Consider the following 19166-nt stretch of genomic DNA (forward strand, 5'->3'; position numbering starts at 1 on the left):
AAATCAGTGCATAAAATTCTTTCTAACAACATTTATTGTTGATGAGTTTTATTGGATGGATTCAAAACTAAAACAATGAATTCTAAATTGTGTTTTAAAAAATAATGAAATCTATATTAAAACAATAAATTTTTGACAATGAATACTAAAATAAAAAAATATAATAAAATTATTCCATTGATTAAATGAATAGAATAAATCTTTCTCATTTGTCAGATGTCATTTTCCAAAGAAAAGGATTAGGAACTTTTTAATTACGTAACCATTGTTTTAAAACCCAATAATCACCTGCGGTGCGCGGTGATGAGATATTTTGTGTCCTTAACCTATCGAACGGGTCATCTTCAACAATAATATCTACTGGACTCGCAATATCAGTGGAGTCAAATGAATAGATCCTGATTTCTAATCATTTAACGGCCGTGATTCTCCTTAGTAATCAAAATTTGAAATCTATAGAGAGATGTCGCTCGCACGACTTAAAAATTCAAATATTAAATCCATTTCTTCAATTATACCTGTCTCAACAGTTTGATTTACCATCATTTAACATGACTAATCTCTCTTCCATCGTCGATCGAAATCAACGACCTCCAGATTTCAATCTGGAACCATCCGATCGGAGCTCCATCGAGAGGCTCAGCTTCCATGGGAGACAATAACATCGAAGTGCCCCAACCTCCCTTGCAGACTCCGCTCCTTCAGGAATCAAACCTTTCTCAGGAAAACCATCATCAACAGGAAGTAACGAGGGATGAAGGGACCGATCTCGATCGAAATCTTCGGAGGCTGGAGACCTTCTTGACATTTCTCGGCTTCAATCAATCTTCTCCGTTGAGCTTCATTTTATCTTGGACTGTTTTCGTCCTCGTAGGGGTAGTACTGCCGATCGTGATACTGGAGCTCCCGAATTGTGAAGGTTGCGACGAGTATCAGATCAAGGATTTCGAGCTTGATATCGTGGCATCGCAGGCATGCTTGGCCGCTGTTTCTCTGATTTGTTTGTCGCATAATTTACGTAAGTATGGCATCAGGAAGTTTCTCTTTGTTGATCGAAGTAGCGGTCACATGGACCGATTACGCAACCTCTATATTCGCCAGATTTCGGTGAGTCTTCGAGCTTGTGCGTTTTTATTTGCGTCTATAATTGATTTAAAGCTTAATTGATGCCAATTTATTGTTTCCTGATCCAAGAATGCCGCATAATTTGAAATTAAGGAAGGATTGAATGTCATTCCCTAGTTGCTCTGATTCTGTAAATAGATTGTTCATTGCATGTAGTGTTTCTTGCAAAGTGATGACAGTGTGTGCAAAGATTTTTATGAATCACTAATTTCCAAAACTGCATATTGGCATCAGCTTTGGGGACAATAGCTCCTCATGATGGCATCAGCTTATTCATTATCTGCGTGTACTAAGATACAAAAAAAATCTATGATGGTTGTTCTTTGCTGGGACAAAATTTTGGGACTAGAGTTCGAAAATTCATACATCTTGTTGAAAACTAATGAATAGAATTCTTAACTTAGTTGAGTTCATTGGTCTGTTGCCCAAATTGGAGAATCAAACTCCATATATCAGGTTAACGTTTGTATTACTTAAAACTTTGCAAGAGATGAGATCATATGTAATGGCTTCCTGGCATCAAATCTTTTTCGTAATCGAGCTTAAAAGGAAAAGTGTTATGAGTCCCAAAAAGACTATTTAATTCATCTTCCTTTTTATGTAGCTTAGATTCGCCATGTTGTGACAAAAGAGGAGGAGAAGTCATCAGTTTCAATCATGATAATCTGGAAGATTCAATGCTGAGTCTGTAATGCCTCTTTTCATGTCATTTCAATTCAACAATTATGAAGTTAATCACATGGCTGGCATATGCTCAACATTTCTTGGTTATATGATGTTGATGAGGATCCAGGATTATAGCGCCCAAAGCCCAAAGGGGATTAACTTTTTTATTCCCATTTACTATCTTGCATATCGAGTTATCATTCTTGCTTTGCGTTATTCAAAATACCAAGACAGCATCTTCTAAGATTTTGTTATCGAAAAAAGAAAAACATCATCCAAGAGTTAGTCCAGGAAATATACCAAATAGCTTCATCTATGACCATCTATTTTGGACAATCCATATTAGATGCCATGGAGATAATTTTTCTGCATAATTTCTTGCCGCAGGAATCTATGCGCTTGCTCATATGGGGGTCAGTACCATGTTTCATTCTAAAGGTTTCGCGTGAAGTTATCCGTGGTTTATATATACGTCATGAATCATGGTGGCAATCCGTTGCAATCTTATTGGGTTTGATCTTATCCTGGACTTATGTAAGTGCAATATTTCTGACAGCCAGCACCTTATTTCACTTAGTCTGCAACTTGCAAGTTATTCACTTTGATGACTATGCAAAGCTCTTGGAAAGGGAATCTGATGTTTTGGTGCTTATGGAGGAACATATCCGTCTAAGGTATCATCTCTCTAAGATAAGCCATAGATTCCGAATTTATCTTCTTCTAGAGTTCGTGGTTGTCACAGCTAGCCTATTCATGACTCTATTCCAGACCACTGGGTACAGTGGAATAATTACTGCCATAAATGGTGGTGATTTTGCGGTAAGTCCTGCACTACTCATTTCTTCTTTGTACCTTTTCAGACAAATTATATGTGTGAATTTAAGTTCTTTCAGGTCCATTTTTCAAGGGCTTCTATATATATTTGAAGCTCTCTCAGATGAGGGGCACAAATACCATGTATATTATCCTTAATTGCGAAATGACAAACAGGAGGCTGATTTTTTTAGCATACGATTCATTTACCACTGCTATTCAATAAATATTTGGTTTTATCACTGTTTTACCTACTTTTCAGGTCTCCTCAGTTGTTCAAGTCATTGGGATAATTATATCCCTGCATGCTGCAACAAAAATATCCCACAGAGCCCAAAACATTGCTTCTCTAGCAAGTAGATGGCATGCATTAGCGGCATGCTGTCCAGCTGATGCATCTCAATTGAGAACTTCAAACAGTGCGGGCAACATCCAAGCTGCCAGTTTACCAAACTTGCTGCATATAAATTATTCTGAAAGTGATTTGGAGTCTCTCGACTATGTTTCGATGCCTACAGATTCACGTTTGATTTCTTATATGTCCTCATATTACAAGAGACATGCCTTTGGTAAGAATTCATATCTTCATCTATATCAGTTCTTTCTCCCTCTCTGCATACCATATTAAGCATCATGATGTATCACTTCACTTCTTAAGTTAATTAACTTCAGCGATGTTGGCACATGCTTCTGAGTTCTAATTGTATGTAAAATTCATCCATTATGGAGCACAAAAAGGAAAAGGGACTAAGGGAGAAAAGGGTCAACAAGTACTATTCTTTCCCTTGTATGCTACAAATCACATTCTAAATTTCTATTCCTGTTAAGGGCTATGATTAGCGAAACACTAGGCAAGTTAAACTCTAGTCTCTAGGAAGCGGCAATATCAATTCTGGCCTTACCTCATGCATATATCGTGTATAAATCTTGTTCTTGGAATTTTATTTGCGTGCTAGAGATTTCGAGCACAGGTCAAAGTTCCACCCAAAACGTAAAACTGGGTCCTAGCCTCCTAGGTTTGTGTACAAAAATGTACCCGATCACAACTTCCGTGAAGGACTTTCCTGTAATCCTACGTTACACTGATGGGTGGTAACCCCACTGTGATAGTTGTGCATCATTAATGATGATGTTTGCTGATTATGAAATGGATTTTGATAAGATATTGGATGAGGACTTTATGTGTATTGATTACTTGATTATTTTTTTCTTATTTTCTTTTATAATATAAACTAGTCATTTGGAATTTAAGGGTTTGATAATCATTCAATGGAGGCTATTGTTACTTATTTTTTATGACTATTTTTACTATCCCTGGAAGACAATAGGGATGGTAAAAACTTTTTTTTCCCTGGGCATTATGAGCACCCATGAACTTCTAGGTGATTCTTTTTAAACCATTTTTCTGATTCTCCTAGCAATACTATGATATTTTCTACGTCTTTGGGCATCTGTCATGATGAATCATTTTTGGTTGAATGCAATTTCTTTTGCTGTGCGTGTTTGGTCTCTATTTTTTGCTAGTAAATTCTGGGCATCTCATGCACTCTTAACGTGAAAATCTCACCATTCTGCTTTAACTTAATTGGCTCTCTGCAGTAATATATTTGCAGATGAACCCTGGGGGAATCACAATTTTTGGATGGACAGTTGATCGGGGTCTTCTCAACACAATCTTCTTCCTTGAACTCACTTTGGTTACCTTTGTACTTGGAAAGACCATAATTTTGAGCACGACATGACCACTTTCGATGAGGAGCTGCTCAACAGGTTGTCATTTGTGCATTTATTTATATATATATATATATATCTATGTCAACAGGATAGAAATTAAGAGCTTTGTGTCTCGGAAGGCCAACCGTTGAAACTCAATTGCCATTATTCCTCCACAGCTGTGGACTCCTCAAGGGAGTGGAGTGGAGTGGAGTGGTCGAGACAGCCCATTAACGAGGTGGGGTTCCTCCTCCACCTTACTTACGAGCTTTACAACAACATTTTTGCTCCAACAGACGATGCACACCTTCAATCTCAACATTTTTGCTTCAACTCAAATCAAAAGAGACTTGTTTGAATGGTACATTAAAAAAGAGAGTAAAATAACCATCAAAAAATTTACCAAACAATTTTCACTTGCAAGTTTTTACCCATCTTACCCTGAAGGAAAAAAGGGGAAAAAAAAATGACATGACATGCCAACGTAATCGATATGCATGGTATTAAATATTGTACAGGATATCCGAACGCACGTTTTGTTTATTTAGGCTGGGATAGAAGCGTACACCAACCTCGCAAACTTACTGTTAGTAGAAAAGCTGTTAGCAGAAGGCAAGTATCCACCGCTACATACGTACAGAGAGCACAGAAAATCCCATGGATCATGACATTTCACCTTGTTTTTGCCCATTGTTCATCTTTGACAAAATGAAAGTTAGAAAGAAAAAAAAACATTTACGGTTGCTTTCGTATACAAAATATCATCCAAGTAACCCTGTTTCGTTATAGTTTTCAATTTTTCATCGAATAGGAAAAGCCAACTATACCAGCAATATTTGCAAAACACTTGCCAAAATGCATGAAAACAATTAGAAGAAGGAACGCGCGCACACAAGACCAGCATCAATACAACAAAATGAGAATTGTTTCAAAAAGAAAACACAACAGTTTCACTTTTTTGGTAAATTCATTAAAGGCCATATAGCCAGTTTCCAAGAAAGTAATGAAAAGACATGACCAATCTGATGCAGGACAGAAACCAAAACCGTGGTGGTTTCCCGTGAAAAACGGGATAGTAAGGGAAGAAAAATAAGCAAAATACAATCAAAAAAGGTACAATCGATGAAAATAATATATTGGCAAGCCAGATATTGCTAGCACAACAAAGAACCTTGTCACTGCAACTACCAGCTTTCCAAGGCAAATAAAATGCAACAACACAGTTAATATATAAATGAAACTAACCAAACTGCAACATCCAGAAGACCAGAACATGTGCTCAAAAATAAAATAAACTATTCAATATAAAATAAAGATGGTAAAAGAAACTAATCATGAACATAGAGAACTAATGAAAATCCATTTTCCAGAACTCAGTGTTGAACACCAATCTCAAATGAGGATATCCTTTCATTTCATAAAAAAAATTGTCTAAAATTACCCAAACTAGATATGAAAGGAACTAAACAAGCTCAATTAATCACCTCCACCACATTTAACTATGTTGGTGAGGGGTGGAGCCTTGGAGGGTTTCATCTAGCGAGGTGCCTGGGGTTGGTGAGTGTTTAGCCACAAAAGGGGTACCAAGATGTTACACTTGCTTTCATGAATTACCGTTCCTGATGCCTTATTGCCCATCTCAAAAAAAATCATGCATTTTTTCGCAAGCCATACATCTATAACATTCTTCATGATAACCTTGTATAGTATTATTGAAGATAATCGACCAGTGAATTCGGCCTAAGATGACTAATTTTGCCATCATTTATTTGTCATCTCCAATTCCACTTCTTACTAATTATGAGTCCCTCGAAATACATATATCCCAGTAAATAATTAATTTGACGAAATTATAAACATTCCAGTTAAACTAACAAATGCAAGGCAACATTTTTGCATTCAATCATCTTTTTATATGAAAAAAATACATCTTTGTTCTATGGTGATCATTCCAAGTACTTAACAAGCTGGTTTCTCAATGTCAAACACAAACCAAAAACCCCATATGCAATTCTATTTTAGTTAAGAATTATCCTCAACACAATTAGAAGAAAAAGACACATTTTCTAAGTTTCTTTGAAAGAAACCTACAGTACATTTCCACAAACACAAGTTACTGATTAAACTTATGCATAAAAAAACTATATCACTATATCAAATATGAACATACGAACTATTTCATTTCAACAAATTATAACAAACCAAGGTATGTATAGTACCTCTGGCAAGCCCGGAGAACATCTAATTGGAAGTTCTATAAAATCCACAGTATGAGGGAGCCTCCTCAACCTGCTTGCTTTGATACTGCAGTGACATTCGCAGACAATGTCATAAAAAGTGTCTGGGATCATCATAGGTTTGAATTTTCTCATACCAGCAGTGCAGAAAAGAATAAAAAAAAATGCAAAACAGCTGTCCTCTTCACTTTTAAGATGTAAGTGATTAAAGTAAATAAATTACACAGTACAATGTAAGTCTAGATTCAAATACTTTGCTTTCACAAGTAGAAGTTTTTTCTTCCATGCTATGAATGGAAACAAAGCAACAAAGATTAAAATCAAATTGTTCGTTCGATTCGACATCCTCTCAACAGGAGTGTGCATTCGTCTACAATTACAACTGGTGATAATCTTTTATATAACACGGGCTGGCCTAGCATTTTAGAAACAGTGCAGTTATGAACATATATGCTACATCAATTCTCCAACGTCAAGAAACTAGAAATTTCCAAACACAGTCTCCTGCTTAATGTGGGATTTTCTTACCCTCAAATATATTTGTTGTTTTTAGAATGGACCATGAAGGTATTTACATTTACATATTAATTGAGAATGAAGCAAAAAAATAGCACATGTATAATAGCTTAAGTTCAGCCATTAAGGTCTCTACAAGAATGATCCTGGTATAGATCTCAGTCCCTACTATCTTACCAAGTTTCTCAGCCAGAGCATTTCGTTGAAGTCTTTTTTTAATGAATATTCATTGAAGTCATACTTCAGAGTAGTTGAGAATCTAACATTTTTAGTATGACAAGGAAAGTATCACCACTAATTTGCCCAAAAATATTTAACATCACAAACATAGCGCTGGATCAAACTGATTAATATGGCCAAGAGCAGAAACTGCAAGAATCTTTAGTTCCATCAACACAATTAGAACGGAAGCTGTCACTACTTTCTTGACCCAGTACATACAATATCCTTTTTTTATCTACTGGCAACAACTGTGATCACATACAAGACATAGCTATACTCCAAGATACATCCAAAATAACACATACCTTCAGTTAATTTATGGTACAAGCAAATTTATTGAGAGAAACCAGGCTTGGTTCGTAATGTGGCTAACTCGTCTAGTCTTATAAGAAGTCAATGGTATTATCTCAGTAACTTTCAGGTTGAAAAAATAAAAATGAGGATTTAAAATATATGCATAGGCCTTGATTTGATACAAATGCCATCATTAAGAATCATTTCTCACATTCATTACCAACATGACATTCGAGTTCATTCAGATTACTTTTGCTCATACAAAATCACTCTCCTATGTGGCTTTGTTGTTGCTACAAATAATGCTTTTTCCTTTTTATTTACTTGGGAGAACGCATTTTTTTTAAACAAAAGAAAAACATTTTAGACAATTTGGTCTTTACTAGCAAAGTTAACCTGATTAAATCCATATAAGGGAAAAAAAGACAAAATAGCAAAAACTATACCACATAATTATACATCACTCAGCTCTAAAACCAAATCCTACCCACTATGGCCTCACGGAAGAAATAGTAACCCTGATCCCAGACTACATCAAATTGATAAATTACCTCGGAAGTATTTTGGTTACTGTCAAATTCTTCGTCAGTGAAAAGCTAAGAACGTCTTCTCCACACTTCACACCACAGGTCTCTTGCAAACACAATGTGAACATTAAAAAAACACAGAACCAATAATGGATAGTAATTCAGTAAATCCATAAGGTTCTACTATTGAAACTGAATTTTAATATAAGTGTTTTCATTGTGAGAATCAAAATATGTTACATATACAAGTTTCAGCTGGAACTGATTTTTAAAAGAAAGGGTGTTATGCCACACCTTGCAATACAAGCAGTGTCACAGATGATTTTCTAAGCTGAACAAAGTTAACCTGCACTGGTTAGAACGGATGAGGCAAATAGATTCTCCACCCAGATCATCAGTTGTCCTGCTAAAAAACAGCATGAATGATCGTCTGGTAAAGAATACTGGCAACTTCCTTTCAATACATGCCTCTCACCTCAGCCATGTCCAATTGTCAGAAACAGCAGAAACTAAGGCATGGAGGAAACGTCGCTGCCAGTAAAGCTTAGCACCTTAGCCAAACAAACCCCTAGCGCCTAAATCCCCTTGCTGCAACTCCCTTTTCCGTTGCTCTTCCAAAGGATCAGGACTCTTCATTATTCTTCGAAGACGCCTGATAAAACCCCAAAAGAGACTCAGACAAACGAAACGAACACATAAAACTACTCCTGAAAGTAAAATTCTGAAAGTAAAACTTTCAGTCATTTCAAGGGTACAAGGTCAGTATACCTGTCTTGAGCATGTTGAGCAGGAAATGTAGGCATAAAATCTTTAGACTTTGGAAGAGGAACTTCTTTAAACCACTCATGGTTAAGAGCAGCTTCAGCAGTTATCCGCTGCATGATGCCCATGACATTTGTATAAGTCACTAAACACACTACACAATCATTAAATAACCGAAGAACCAACAGCTAATTAGTGCTTTACCTTCTCAGGATCATAAGTTAGAAGTTTGTTCAACAAGTCAAATCCTGCATCAGATAAAACTGGGGATCCAGTGAAAGAGGTCACTGGGAATTTCTTACGCAGCATATTATACCTGAAAGGAGTATATCACCAATTAATAAAAACAAAGGGAAGATACTATGTCACTGAAAGTATCACCAAAAGAGGCCACACAGCCAGACCAGGATCACCCAAAGCTGGAGCCTGGGAAAACAGTGGCAATACAAGAACATCAGCAATTGATCATGGCTTGGGAAGCTATAGGGTCATGAAAAATCCATACTTACTGGTGTTTGACGAAATTGACCTTGACTCCTGGCAGCTTGGAAAATCCAGGCCAAATCGCTTCGTTTGGTGTCCCAAGGCTTCGGAAAATCTGGGGACAAAAACCCTTAGTATAATTACAAGAATTGTGAAAAATACAAGAGTAATATCATGGCAGTACAGCAACTTTTGCTACAAAAAGTGCATATCTACAAAATAAATTTACCTTTCTTCCCTGTAATTTAATTACCTTGTCGAGTTGATCAAATTCGGTTTTCCCATTGAACAATGGTTCCTTGGCTAATAATTCGGCCATAATACAACCGAGTGACCACATGTCAATTGCCGTTGAATATTGTCTCGCTCCCAGCAAGAGTTCAGGTGCCCTGCATATGACCAAGGGATATTAACTGCTTCACTCATAAATTAACTAATGTACAACGAGAACATGTGTGAGCACATGTCAAAGCCACCTATAATCAGATAAGAACTCTGAGCCAAGACATGGTCACAAATAAAATTGGCTAAAATGGCCAAAGGAGACCACAAATACCACTAGACAGAACAGGTCTAATACTGAGAAAGTTTCTCGCTAGCTTAATCATATGTAGATAGCTTTCAATCAGTGGCTTTGGCCACAAACAATTTATCAAATAAAATATACCAACCAAATATGCAGATCAATATTTGAAATAAAACCTCCATAAACATATAAAGTTCACAAAATCATGCCATACAAATATGTAAGGTCATGCAGATTAAAAGATAAGCAAAGAAGCAACAGGCATGATCAACTCTATAAGATGGAAATATGTAAATATGCAAGTGCTGCTCACCTGTACCAAAGAGTAACCACAAGATGTGTGTAAGGTTTCAACGGACTGCCATACTGACGAGCCAACCCAAAATCACAAATCTTCAACTCACCCCTGTTGTTTAAAAGCAGATTTGACGTCTTCATATCTCGATGGAGAACCCAGTTATCATGGAGATATTTCACACCCTCCAAGAGCTGAAGCATAAGGCATTTAACCTCACTCTGGCTAAATGGCTGCTTCATTGACTCCATGAGTCCTTTCAGATCATGTTCCATATATTCCATCACCATAAAAATACTATCTAGGCTACTCCCTACAACAACTTCTTTAACATCCACAATTGATGGGTGATGAAAGGAAAGGAGAATGTTTATTTCCCTCAAAGAAGTTAATGGAAAACCTTCTCTTTCTTTCTCCATCTTCACTTTTTTCAAGGCTACAATTTCTCCTGTCTTCTTATCTCTAGCTCTATATACAACACCATATGTTCCTTCATCTATCTTATTTAGTCTTTCAAACTCATCCACACTTCTACAGCCCTGAAGCATGTTTATGCTTCTTTGGGGAGGAGCCAGAGGTTCTGGAGTTGCACGAGAATCATCTTCTTCCTCAGTATCGTTATCCGACCGGCTAAGACTATTATTATTGTTATTGCGTTCCTCATCAATGTCCATGTAATCCTTCTCCGAATCAGTACCGGAGTAATCATCCCCACTCAAAGACATAGTAGGCACACCTCGTTCATCAGATTCACATGACCTCGCCCTGGCTACTTCAGAGCCTTCTCTCTTTGGCTCTCCTTCCTCGGGAGTTACAGATTTTTTCCGTACTTCAGCATCCAAGGACTCTATATGCATAATTTTCTTCTTCCTTTTAGGCATTTCCTCTTCCACAATTTCCCCTTCATCCACCGGAGAATTGTTTCCAGCTGCCCATCGAGAAGATGAAATGTTCCGAGTTGGCACATAATCATCATCTTCAAGCTGCTTTGCAACCTGATAAATTCCCCACTGCTGCTCCTTTACTGGCGAAGAAGACATGCCCAAAGGGGATTCCGACAGAGAATCTTGGGCACCCCCAGAAGCTACAGAAGGCTCTACTGGTGAAGACAATTGCAAATCATTGCTTTTACCATCCGCAATCAGAGATATTTGTACGCCTCCACCAGGAACAACATTAGGTGACTGCCGATACACCTTGGGCAGTGGTGGTGGGGGAGGAAGAGCTGCCACAGTTGTGCTAATTCTACTTCTTGTTCTTGATGCATCACTTACGTCCCTGTCATCTCTATCCCAAACTATAGGTGAAAACTTCCTCTTCTTCACCAAAGGGGAAGCATGAATCCCATTCTCAACAGTCTCAGAGGCCTCAATATCTTTTACCTGTGATTCAGCTTCAATGGCATCATCAGAACCACTCTCACTTGACAACTCACCAGGCTCCCTATCAACAGCCCTAACTGAAAAACCACATGGACGGGGCCCATGTCCACCACCACCACTGCTGCCTGAATCACTCCTACTTGAAGAGGACCTGTATCCACCGTTAACAACATCCCTCTCCTTGACATCTTTCTGTCTAAGCCTTCCCTGATCTCTTACCCCACGAGCTTGAGCCCTTCCATCATTATTAGAATTACCACCATTCCTGCTCCGATCATACTCCTCCTTGGAATGAGCAAAATCCCGCCTCAACACCTCAACACCAGACTCGCGGCCCCTGAACTCGCTATCACGAGAACTCCCATGTCTCCCAGCCGCCATATAGTCAGTGAACTAAACCTCAACAAAGCAAAAACCCCCGAGACCAATTCCAACCAATTCACCTATAAACCTAGCCCTAACACAGAAGCAATCACCTTCAACAATTTTGTTTTCCTATTTTCAAAAAAGAATCTCTAAAAAATATCTAAAAGCAATAGCAATCAAGTAGCAGAACAAAATTAAAATTGATCGAAGACTCGAGATCTGATTATTCTCCTGTTTCAACTCGAAGAATTTAAAGATTTAAAACAAGGTTCAAAACGAAACCCTAAGAATTGAAGCGCGAGACGATGAAGCAAAGAGGAGGAAACCCTAAGAATCGAGAGAATTGAGCGATGAGTATCTACCTCTCACGCGTGAAAGGGCTTACCGGAGGTGGAGACGAAACCCTAAGAGGCGGCGATCAGTTGTCCTAGAATGATATGGAGGGAAAGCGAGAGCCGTGGAATCGAGAGATACAGTAGAAATATCAAATATAGCGAAGCCAGAGAGGAGACCGTAAACGAGTTTTTTTGGGTCCGCGACGGGATGGCCTATTGGCCTTTGATTAGTTTTCCTTATTGAAAATGTGAATATCGTTGATTTAAAAATTATGTATAAACAATAAACGATGTGGCCCAATTGCACGTGGAGCAATGTGATTGTAGCCGAAAAAAAATTTCTTATTAAAAAATAAAAAAAAAATCTACGTAATTTGTATCATAACTGTATTTAGACTCTATGAACATATGATAATACCAACTTGATTATAATCATATTAAGATAATAAAATATATATCTATATATTGGAAATTTTAATTTTATATATAGTATCTTAAAAACTAAAATTTTATATTTTAGTATGCTAAAGTAATCATTGCCTTAAAACTAGAGGTATAAACAATTGAGCTAATTGTATGGTCTGTAATCCCTTGTCACTCATACTAACCATATATATAAAGTGGGGCGGTGTGCTCCCGCTACTATTACGCCACGTCTCCTATTACATGATATTACTGGAGTTTCTAAAGTTGAGGATGAATTATATAGTATTTATGCAAGATCTAATTATTAATAATAGCGAGAATGGGGTAATCTGGTTGGTCAGATTGTCTGTCCAGGACCTTAGGTCCAGGATTCTATTCTCATCAAATGATTGAGATTTGGGCATGACTAACGTGTGTGTGACCTATGGATTTTTCAAAAAAAATATTAATAATAGCAATAAAAAAAACTTTAGAAAATTATATTATGCTTTGCAAGCCATCACCGAATTAGTCTCCTTTTCAAAAAAAATATTAATAATGGCAATAAAAAAAACTTTAGAAAATTATATTATACTTTGCAAGCCATCACCGAATTAGTCTCCTTGTCACCCGGTGAAGCTTCAGAGTCCACGATTGATTGGTAGTAACCACTAACTGTAGGGTCCAAGCCCAAGACATCCCATTTGGACCCGTTGCTGTAATATCGAAAAATTGTGGTCCCTACCAAATGAATGCCAGCTTATTTAGGTTACTATTCATCGAAGATCGATCACGCACCATCACCGTCCATTACCCAAATACAGTAAAAACGGGTACACGCAATTATATACGTAGTCAAATCTAATAAACCCAACGACAAGCCCATATCTGCGACGGCCCATTCACGGACACGTGAAAATCTCAGAAACCCACCCGACAAGACAAGGCCCACCTGATCCCCTGACACCTTCCACAGTCCACGTGTCAACCACCCTCTAACACTAACAGGACAAATCATAAACGGCTCTCTCTCTCTCTCTCTCCGGAGCTGTCCAAACTCCAAACTAGAAACTTAGATTTCTCCAAGATTCCGCTTAGGTAAAATAGTAAAATACAGATAAAAAAGTTTACTGTTTTCAATGAAAATAATGGTTAAATTTTTACAACCATTTGTGACAGATTTTTTTGTTGTTTTTTTTTTTATTGGTTAATGGATCTGAAACTTCTGCATCTCTAGTCTTCCTAGTCTCAGAAATCTATGGTTGTAAAGACTAAAGAGTGATATTCTCTGCAAAAAAATACAGACTTTTCAGTTCAATCTCTTTAGTGGGTGTCTTGACATTTATGAATAGTGAAAGCTTCAATGCTTCATAGCTTGAGTTTTGAGCTTCATTTTGTGTACTTTTTTCCTATACATTAATGGGTCCACTACTTCTTGATTGATGCCAGTTCCAGACCTTTAGAGTTCTTAGTTTGGTAGCATTAAGTATCTCAATATAGACATTGTTCGAGCTCTAGCTAGTTTGTGTTGAAAAAAAAATGAGATCTATAGAGGATAAAGGGTGTAACAACAATGCAGGATCAACACCCGAGATTTCAACTGGTGCACGCATCAACAACAGCTTTGAGTTTCACAAAGGGAACGTTAATGGAGTTAGTATAACTCGTAGTTCTTCTCATCATCACCATAGAACGGCTTTAGGCAAGCCAACACCATCAAAATGGGATGATGCACAGAAATGGCTGGTGGGTTTGTCAAGAGTTGGAGGAGGAGGAGGAGATAAAAATCAGAAGAACAAGCCAAGGAACTCCAATGCCGATGACAGGAGACTCATTGCTCCAGTTCCTCAGAAGGAGCAGGACTACTCGAGCAGTGAAGATGAAAATGAACAGCAACATGGGTTTCATCTTTCATTGCCAAACAATCATTATGAATCTGAAACAAAGAAGGTTGATTGTGAGGATAATCCAACTTCTGGGGGTATTAGATCAATTTGTTTGAGAGATATGGGTACTGAGATGACTCCAATTGCAAGCCAAGAGCCTTCAAGAGCAGCTACACCTATCAGATCCTCAACACCGGTCGGTCGGAGCCCCATTTCTTCTGGATCTTCGACTCCTGTAAGGTCTCAAAATGGTGTAGTAGTAGTAGTACAAGGTGTTGAAAAAGCACATAAGGCACCAAAAAGCAAGGATTCAGAACAAGCTAGAAAGTTAAGTCCTCTAGAGGCAAGAGCAATTGCCTGGGATGAAGCAGAAAGAGCCAAATACACTGCAAGGTACACTCTATTGCATTCTGGATTTTTTTTTTGTGATTTGCAGCGATTGGAATAGTAGCTGATATGATGTGTTTTTTATTTTATTTTTTATTGTGTAATTAATTTCAGGTATAAGCGTGAAGAGGTGAAGATTCAAGCCTGGGAGAACCACGAGAAGAGAAAAGCTGAGATGGAAATGAAGAAAATGGAGGTATGAATTACCAGTTCTGCCTCAACTTATCCTTGTTATGGTTGATTTGGAAGATTCTGCAAAGTATGTTGGAATGCTATTGGTTGCAATGCAAGGAAGTGATTTGCAGAACTTTTAGCTCTAATAATACTGTGTGTGAGGGGTTGTGGGGGATTCATTCTGTTGGAGAAAAGATTAAGATTCAGCCTAACAATTTGAGCCGACTTTAGGATAAATGGTGTTTCAAAGTAATATCACAACCCTATAGCCAAATGACATGTCCACACCCTCTCTTTTTTTGGGTATTGAGAACGACATTAGCGCCCTTTGGAACCTGGGAAGTCATGCCCGTGCGCACAAAAGTTTTCTATCTGATGATAGGATAAATCGGGCCAAAAGCTAACCCATGACCACAAGGGTATTGCTCACAGCGGCAATCGAACTCAAAACCCTTCTAATAGGACTTGTAATATGTTGTAGGAATCTCAATGTACTGGCATGTAATGTATTTTTCTGATGAGTAAGTTGTGAATAATATCAGGTAAAGGCGGAGAGATTGAAAGCTAGGGCACAAGAGAGGATGGCAAACAAGATTGCAGCGACAAGGAGAGTAGCAGAAGAGAAGCGAGTGAATGCTGAGGCTGAACTGAATGAGAAGGCTGTCAGGACTTGTGAGAAGGCAGATTACATAAGGAGAAATGGTCACATGCCCACTTCATTCTCCTTCAAGCTGCCCTCCCTCTGCTGGTAGCAACTCTGCAAAACACGACTTAAAAACGTTGTCGTCGCGCTCAATTTCATTGCTTTCGCAATTAACAATGTGATCTTATGAAATTTATTTATTTGATTTCTTGAAATGCTGTACAAGTTCTAACTCTGTAAGTTCTCTGATCACATGATCTGGGAAAAGCAGAAAAATATTAAGTCTCAGGACATATGAAAAAACTGCATACATATATGTTTATTAGTCATCACCTGAACCAAAGCCATGTATTTTGGGTTGCAATTGTAAAAAAGAAATTGGAGTCTGCAGTGGTTTCCCCACATTGCTTACAAAAATGGGTATGCAGTACTGCAGTCACTTAATTCTGGTAAGCCAATGCCCTGCAATTCAACAGATTTGTGTTAATGTGTTTTTGCTTCCCGAATCAGTCCCCCGGGAATATCTAATATCACCAAGGATGGTAACCATTGCAATTCATTGAAGAAATTTAACATGAACATATTTCTTTGTTTCATATAATTGCAATCGATCAAATTACATTCTTAATGCAGTTCAATGGGATTAGGTATTACGCTATAGACAACAAGATGCGAAGAATTCTGATGATCTATATGTGTGAGATGCAATTATGTCTTGTAGCCTTCTGGAATTCACTTGTCAGAAATGCCATAAGAGGATATATATGATCTATTTGAACATCAGCTCTGGCTAGTTATCTTCGTGATCAAATACCCAACTGCTGCTGTGGAAATCCCGACCAAGGCACCAGCAACAACCTGTAAAAAGATGTGAGAGTAGCAAACTATGAACGGTGTACTCGCAGAAAGTAATTTCAATGCCAATCCGAAAAATAAAGTACCACATCCTAATGTCTACAAAAATTTAATCGTGAGGAAGAGAATGCCCTTCAATTTTAGCGGGAAAAGTAAGCTTTTTGATTGCCAGACCTAAGATCTCAAATAACAAACCATGTGCCAAAAGAAGCTAACATCTCGTTTACAAATCAACATTTGATCAGAAGATACTATAAAGAGAGAAAGCAGAACAGCATCTCCCTGAGTTAACATGACAAGGGCTTGTGTTAATTAAACTGCACTATATGATACGCTATGCGAATCTATTCATTTCTCAAAAGGTGTTAATCTAATGCAGCATCCAAACCTGTGGGGGGGTGTGACCAAGAAGTTCACGTAATGGTCTGCTCTCAGCCAGAGGATGTTCCGCCGGAAGTTCATAAACAATTTGATTCAGAACCTGGAAAATATTCATTTGTTATAAGCAAAAAATTAAAAAAAAAAGTTTCCAAAGATGATGTTCAATCAAATAGTGTAAACAGTCTAGCGTGGTTCAAGTCAAAACAACAAAATATTACATGAGATGCAGTATATTAGTGACGGGTTGCAGGACAAGAGAGAAGAAATGAAGAGTCAAAGAATCAAACCTCTGCTTGGCGACCAGCATGCAACCGCACCCCAGTTGCATCATACATCACCTGCCACCAAATTTATAACATTCAGAATCTCTCCACATTTCCACTTAATTTAGAAACCTGTTTCTTTCATGATAACTTTGTTATTACACCTATATCAGATTGTCTCAAACTCTTATAGAGACTATGAAGTGAGAAATCTGTTTATCCGCTGATAAAATACTTAAACACAAACATGATCTTACACAAAAAACTTAAAGAGGCCATGGAAATAGAAGAGATGATGAGATAGCCTACAACGCAAGCGAAGATCAATGCAATGGCAAAGACAGATCCTCCAAATCCTTCTTGCAGCCCCACGGCAAAGGCAAGAGCAGTAACAGTTGCAGAATGGGAAGATGGCATTCCGCCAGATCCAACAAGTTGCTTGAGATCCCATCGTCTTTCCTTATACCTGCAAATCTAAGAAACTTGAGATTCTTAGGTGTAAACTAGTTATATCATATACGACTCCACACCAGTCACAACCCTGTATTTATAAATTAAATCTAGTAAAGGCCATCACATTTTATGAGAAAAACATATTGTCAATGGCCAATTGAAAAGCTTGAAAAAAATTACAGAATCCTAGTCAGTTTTTCATGTCAGTCTACAATGCTTGCGAATCAAAGAAGTTAACAAAATTAGGATTTCCATCAGCTGTATAAAATTATGTGAACAAGCATCTCGACAATGAAGGCTAAGTTAACAAAGAAGTCAGCATATGAGTTATGAGTTCTTATAGAACAAAATCTTTAAAAAGTTCTCTCTTTCTATATGTTATTTCGACTTTTCAATCAAGACCATTGCATCTTATCAAAAGCTCAGCAAATCCTAGCATTTTTACCTAGTATTTCATTTCAATTAGAATTCCCAGCAGCTGCAGATGACAATTAAATTGAAAAAAAAAAGAGGACAAAATCAAACCTTATAATTCAAAAGCAAATCTGATAATTCATGCCCTAAACGCAACGAACAAGAAAAGGATTATTTTATGACGATGATATGAACTTTCTTTCCAGGACTTGATATAGCTGGATTCAATACTTCTAAACAGAATCACATTCGTCCCAAACATCCAGCTTAACAGTTAACTAAAAAACAATCGCAATTACCCTCAAATCTCGTCAAAATTTCAATCCCAATAATAACGAACAACATTCAAATACAGTAATACACACGCACATTGAGTCCAGGAACACAAAATCCAGATCCAAATATCCACAAAGATCTCAAACTCCAAATCAAGAAAATAGAAAGAGAGATTAAAAAGTACCAGGAAGTGAAGAACTTGGTGAATTGGGCAATTGCGAAGGCAACAAGAGCAGATAGGAAAGGGTAGTTGGTGAAGATTGAAGACGATGACATGGATGAAGCGTCGTTTTGGATCAACGACCCGGTCGTCGACGTCGCTGCCATGTCGTCCATGTTTAGATACAGAGAGAGGGATTGAAATTCAAGAAAAGACGGGATTGGTAAGAGTAAAGACTGGGTTTTCTGTATGGAATTCGTGTACGTTGAGAGAAGAGAAGGGAAGGGAAGAGAGTGGGAATACGTTATGTTTTGGTTTGTTATTGTTGTTGCTCGCTCTGTTTCTCATGAGCTAACGGTCTTCGCCCTTGCGAGTCTCCAACTGAATATCCCACGAAACCTAGAATATACCCAAATCGTAATAATAACTCAAATTTGGGTTGCCTTTGGCTTCTTTTTTTTTTGACAGCCGTCTTTTTGTATCTAATCTAAGAACTTCTTCAATGATTATTTCACCTTGTCATATGGGATTTTTTAGAATAAAATGATGCTCATATTTTAGAAATATGAGGCTCCAATTTCGATTTTAATTTTTTCCTCAAAATTAT

At 37.6% G+C, this 19166-nt stretch overlaps 4 protein-coding genes across 13 annotated transcripts; 2 read left to right on the forward strand and 2 right to left on the reverse strand.

Moving 5' to 3' along the window:
- The first annotated feature begins 509 nt into the window (after positions 1–509).
- LOC120000735 lies at positions 510–5032 on the forward strand. Of its 2 annotated transcripts, XM_038848853.1 has the most exons (5): positions 510–1107; positions 2179–2610; positions 2867–3173; positions 4204–4374; positions 4497–5032. In XM_038848853.1, the coding sequence occupies exons 1-4, from the start codon at positions 649–651 to the stop codon at positions 4344–4346; spliced, it is 1341 nt and encodes a 446-aa protein (XP_038704781.1). In that variant the 5' UTR covers positions 510–648; the 3' UTR covers positions 4347–4374; positions 4497–5032. The 2 variants fall into 2 exon arrangements, with proteins under 2 accessions (XP_038704781.1, XP_038704779.1); XM_038848851.1 differs by having other exon boundaries at positions 4204–4581.
- On the reverse strand, positions 4389–12483 carry LOC120000733 (cyclin-dependent kinase G-2-like). Of its 8 annotated transcripts, none has more exons than XR_005468644.1 (10): positions 10198–11942; positions 9612–9747; positions 9385–9473; positions 9272–9301; positions 9080–9191; positions 8882–8988; positions 8408–8765; positions 8138–8219; positions 6537–6621; positions 4389–4943 (listed from the first exon to the last, which is right to left on the reverse strand). XR_005468644.1 is itself a non-coding variant. In XM_038848849.1 (8 exons), the coding sequence occupies exons 2-8, from the start codon at positions 11940–11942 to the stop codon at positions 8666–8668; spliced, it is 2319 nt and encodes a 772-aa protein (XP_038704777.1). In that variant the 5' UTR covers positions 11943–12018; positions 12313–12483; the 3' UTR covers positions 8274–8665. The 8 variants fall into 8 exon arrangements, 3 of the variants coding, with proteins under 3 accessions (XP_038704777.1, XP_038704776.1, XP_038704778.1); XR_005468645.1 differs by having other exon boundaries at positions 4389–5015; XR_005468646.1 differs by lacking the exon at positions 4389–4943 and having other exon boundaries at positions 6194–6621; positions 8408–8516; positions 8589–8765.
- Positions 12484–13922: 1439 nt separating this feature from the next.
- Positions 13923–16174, forward strand: LOC119999735 (remorin 4.1-like). The gene is made up of 3 exons (XM_038847461.1): positions 13923–14946; positions 15055–15136; positions 15657–16174. Exons 1-3 carry the CDS (start codon positions 14207–14209, stop codon positions 15864–15866), a joined length of 1032 nt encoding a protein of 343 aa, XP_038703389.1. The 5' UTR covers positions 13923–14206; the 3' UTR covers positions 15867–16174.
- A 113-nt stretch (positions 16175–16287) lies between these two features.
- LOC119999736 (uncharacterized membrane protein YuiD) lies at positions 16288–18946 on the reverse strand. 2 transcript variants are annotated; one of them, XM_038847462.1, is made up of 5 exons: positions 18584–18946; positions 17566–17722; positions 17281–17331; positions 17001–17093; positions 16288–16615 (listed from the first exon to the last, which is right to left on the reverse strand). In XM_038847462.1, exons 1-5 carry the CDS (start codon positions 18733–18735, stop codon positions 16538–16540), a joined length of 531 nt encoding a protein of 176 aa, XP_038703390.1. In that variant the 5' UTR covers positions 18736–18946; the 3' UTR covers positions 16288–16537. The 2 variants fall into 2 exon arrangements, with proteins under 2 accessions (XP_038703390.1, XP_038703392.1); XM_038847464.1 differs by having other exon boundaries at positions 17566–17730; positions 18584–18716.
- Between the last annotated feature and the right edge of the window lie 220 nt (positions 18947–19166).

Source organism: Tripterygium wilfordii, chromosome 6 (assembly GCF_013401445.1).
Source record: "Tripterygium wilfordii isolate XIE 37 chromosome 6, ASM1340144v1, whole genome shotgun sequence".
NCBI lineage: Eukaryota > Viridiplantae > Streptophyta > Magnoliopsida > Celastrales > Celastraceae > Tripterygium > Tripterygium wilfordii.

Coding starts and splice junctions, on each gene's coding strand:
- LOC120000733 (XM_038848849.1), bottom strand. CDS start 11,942: ATGGCGGCTGGGAGACATGGGAGTTCTCGTGATAGCGAGTTCAGGGGC. Junction 9,474..9,611: donor AATTTGATCAACTCGACAAG/GTAATTAAATTA, acceptor TTTTGTCCCCAG/ATTTTCCGAAGCCTTGGGAC. Junction 8,766..8,881: donor GCTCAACATGCTCAAGACAG/GTATACTGACCT, acceptor GGGTTTTATCAG/GCGTCTTCGAAGAATAATGA.
- LOC119999736 (XM_038847462.1), bottom strand. CDS start 18,735: ATGGACGACATGGCAGCGACGTCGACGACCGGGTCGTTGATCCAAAAC. Junction 17,332..17,565: donor CATTGATCTTCGCTTGCGTT/GTAGGCTATCTC, acceptor ATTTGGTGGCAG/GTGATGTATGATGCAACTGG. Junction 16,616..17,000: donor TTGGTCACACCCCCCCACAG/GTTTGGATGCTG, acceptor ATCTTTTTACAG/GTTGTTGCTGGTGCCTTGGT.
- LOC120000735 (XM_038848853.1), top strand. CDS start 649: ATGGGAGACAATAACATCGAAGTGCCCCAACCTCCCTTGCAGACTCCG. Junction 1,108..2,178: donor TCTATATTCGCCAGATTTCG/GTGAGTCTTCGA, acceptor TTCTTGCCGCAG/GAATCTATGCGCTTGCTCAT. Junction 2,611..2,866: donor TAAATGGTGGTGATTTTGCG/GTAAGTCCTGCA, acceptor CCTACTTTTCAG/GTCTCCTCAGTTGTTCAAGT.
- LOC119999735 (XM_038847461.1), top strand. CDS start 14,207: ATGAGATCTATAGAGGATAAAGGGTGTAACAACAATGCAGGATCAACA. Junction 14,947..15,054: donor AGAGCCAAATACACTGCAAG/GTACACTCTATT, acceptor AATTAATTTCAG/GTATAAGCGTGAAGAGGTGA. Junction 15,137..15,656: donor TGGAAATGAAGAAAATGGAG/GTATGAATTACC, acceptor GAATAATATCAG/GTAAAGGCGGAGAGATTGAA.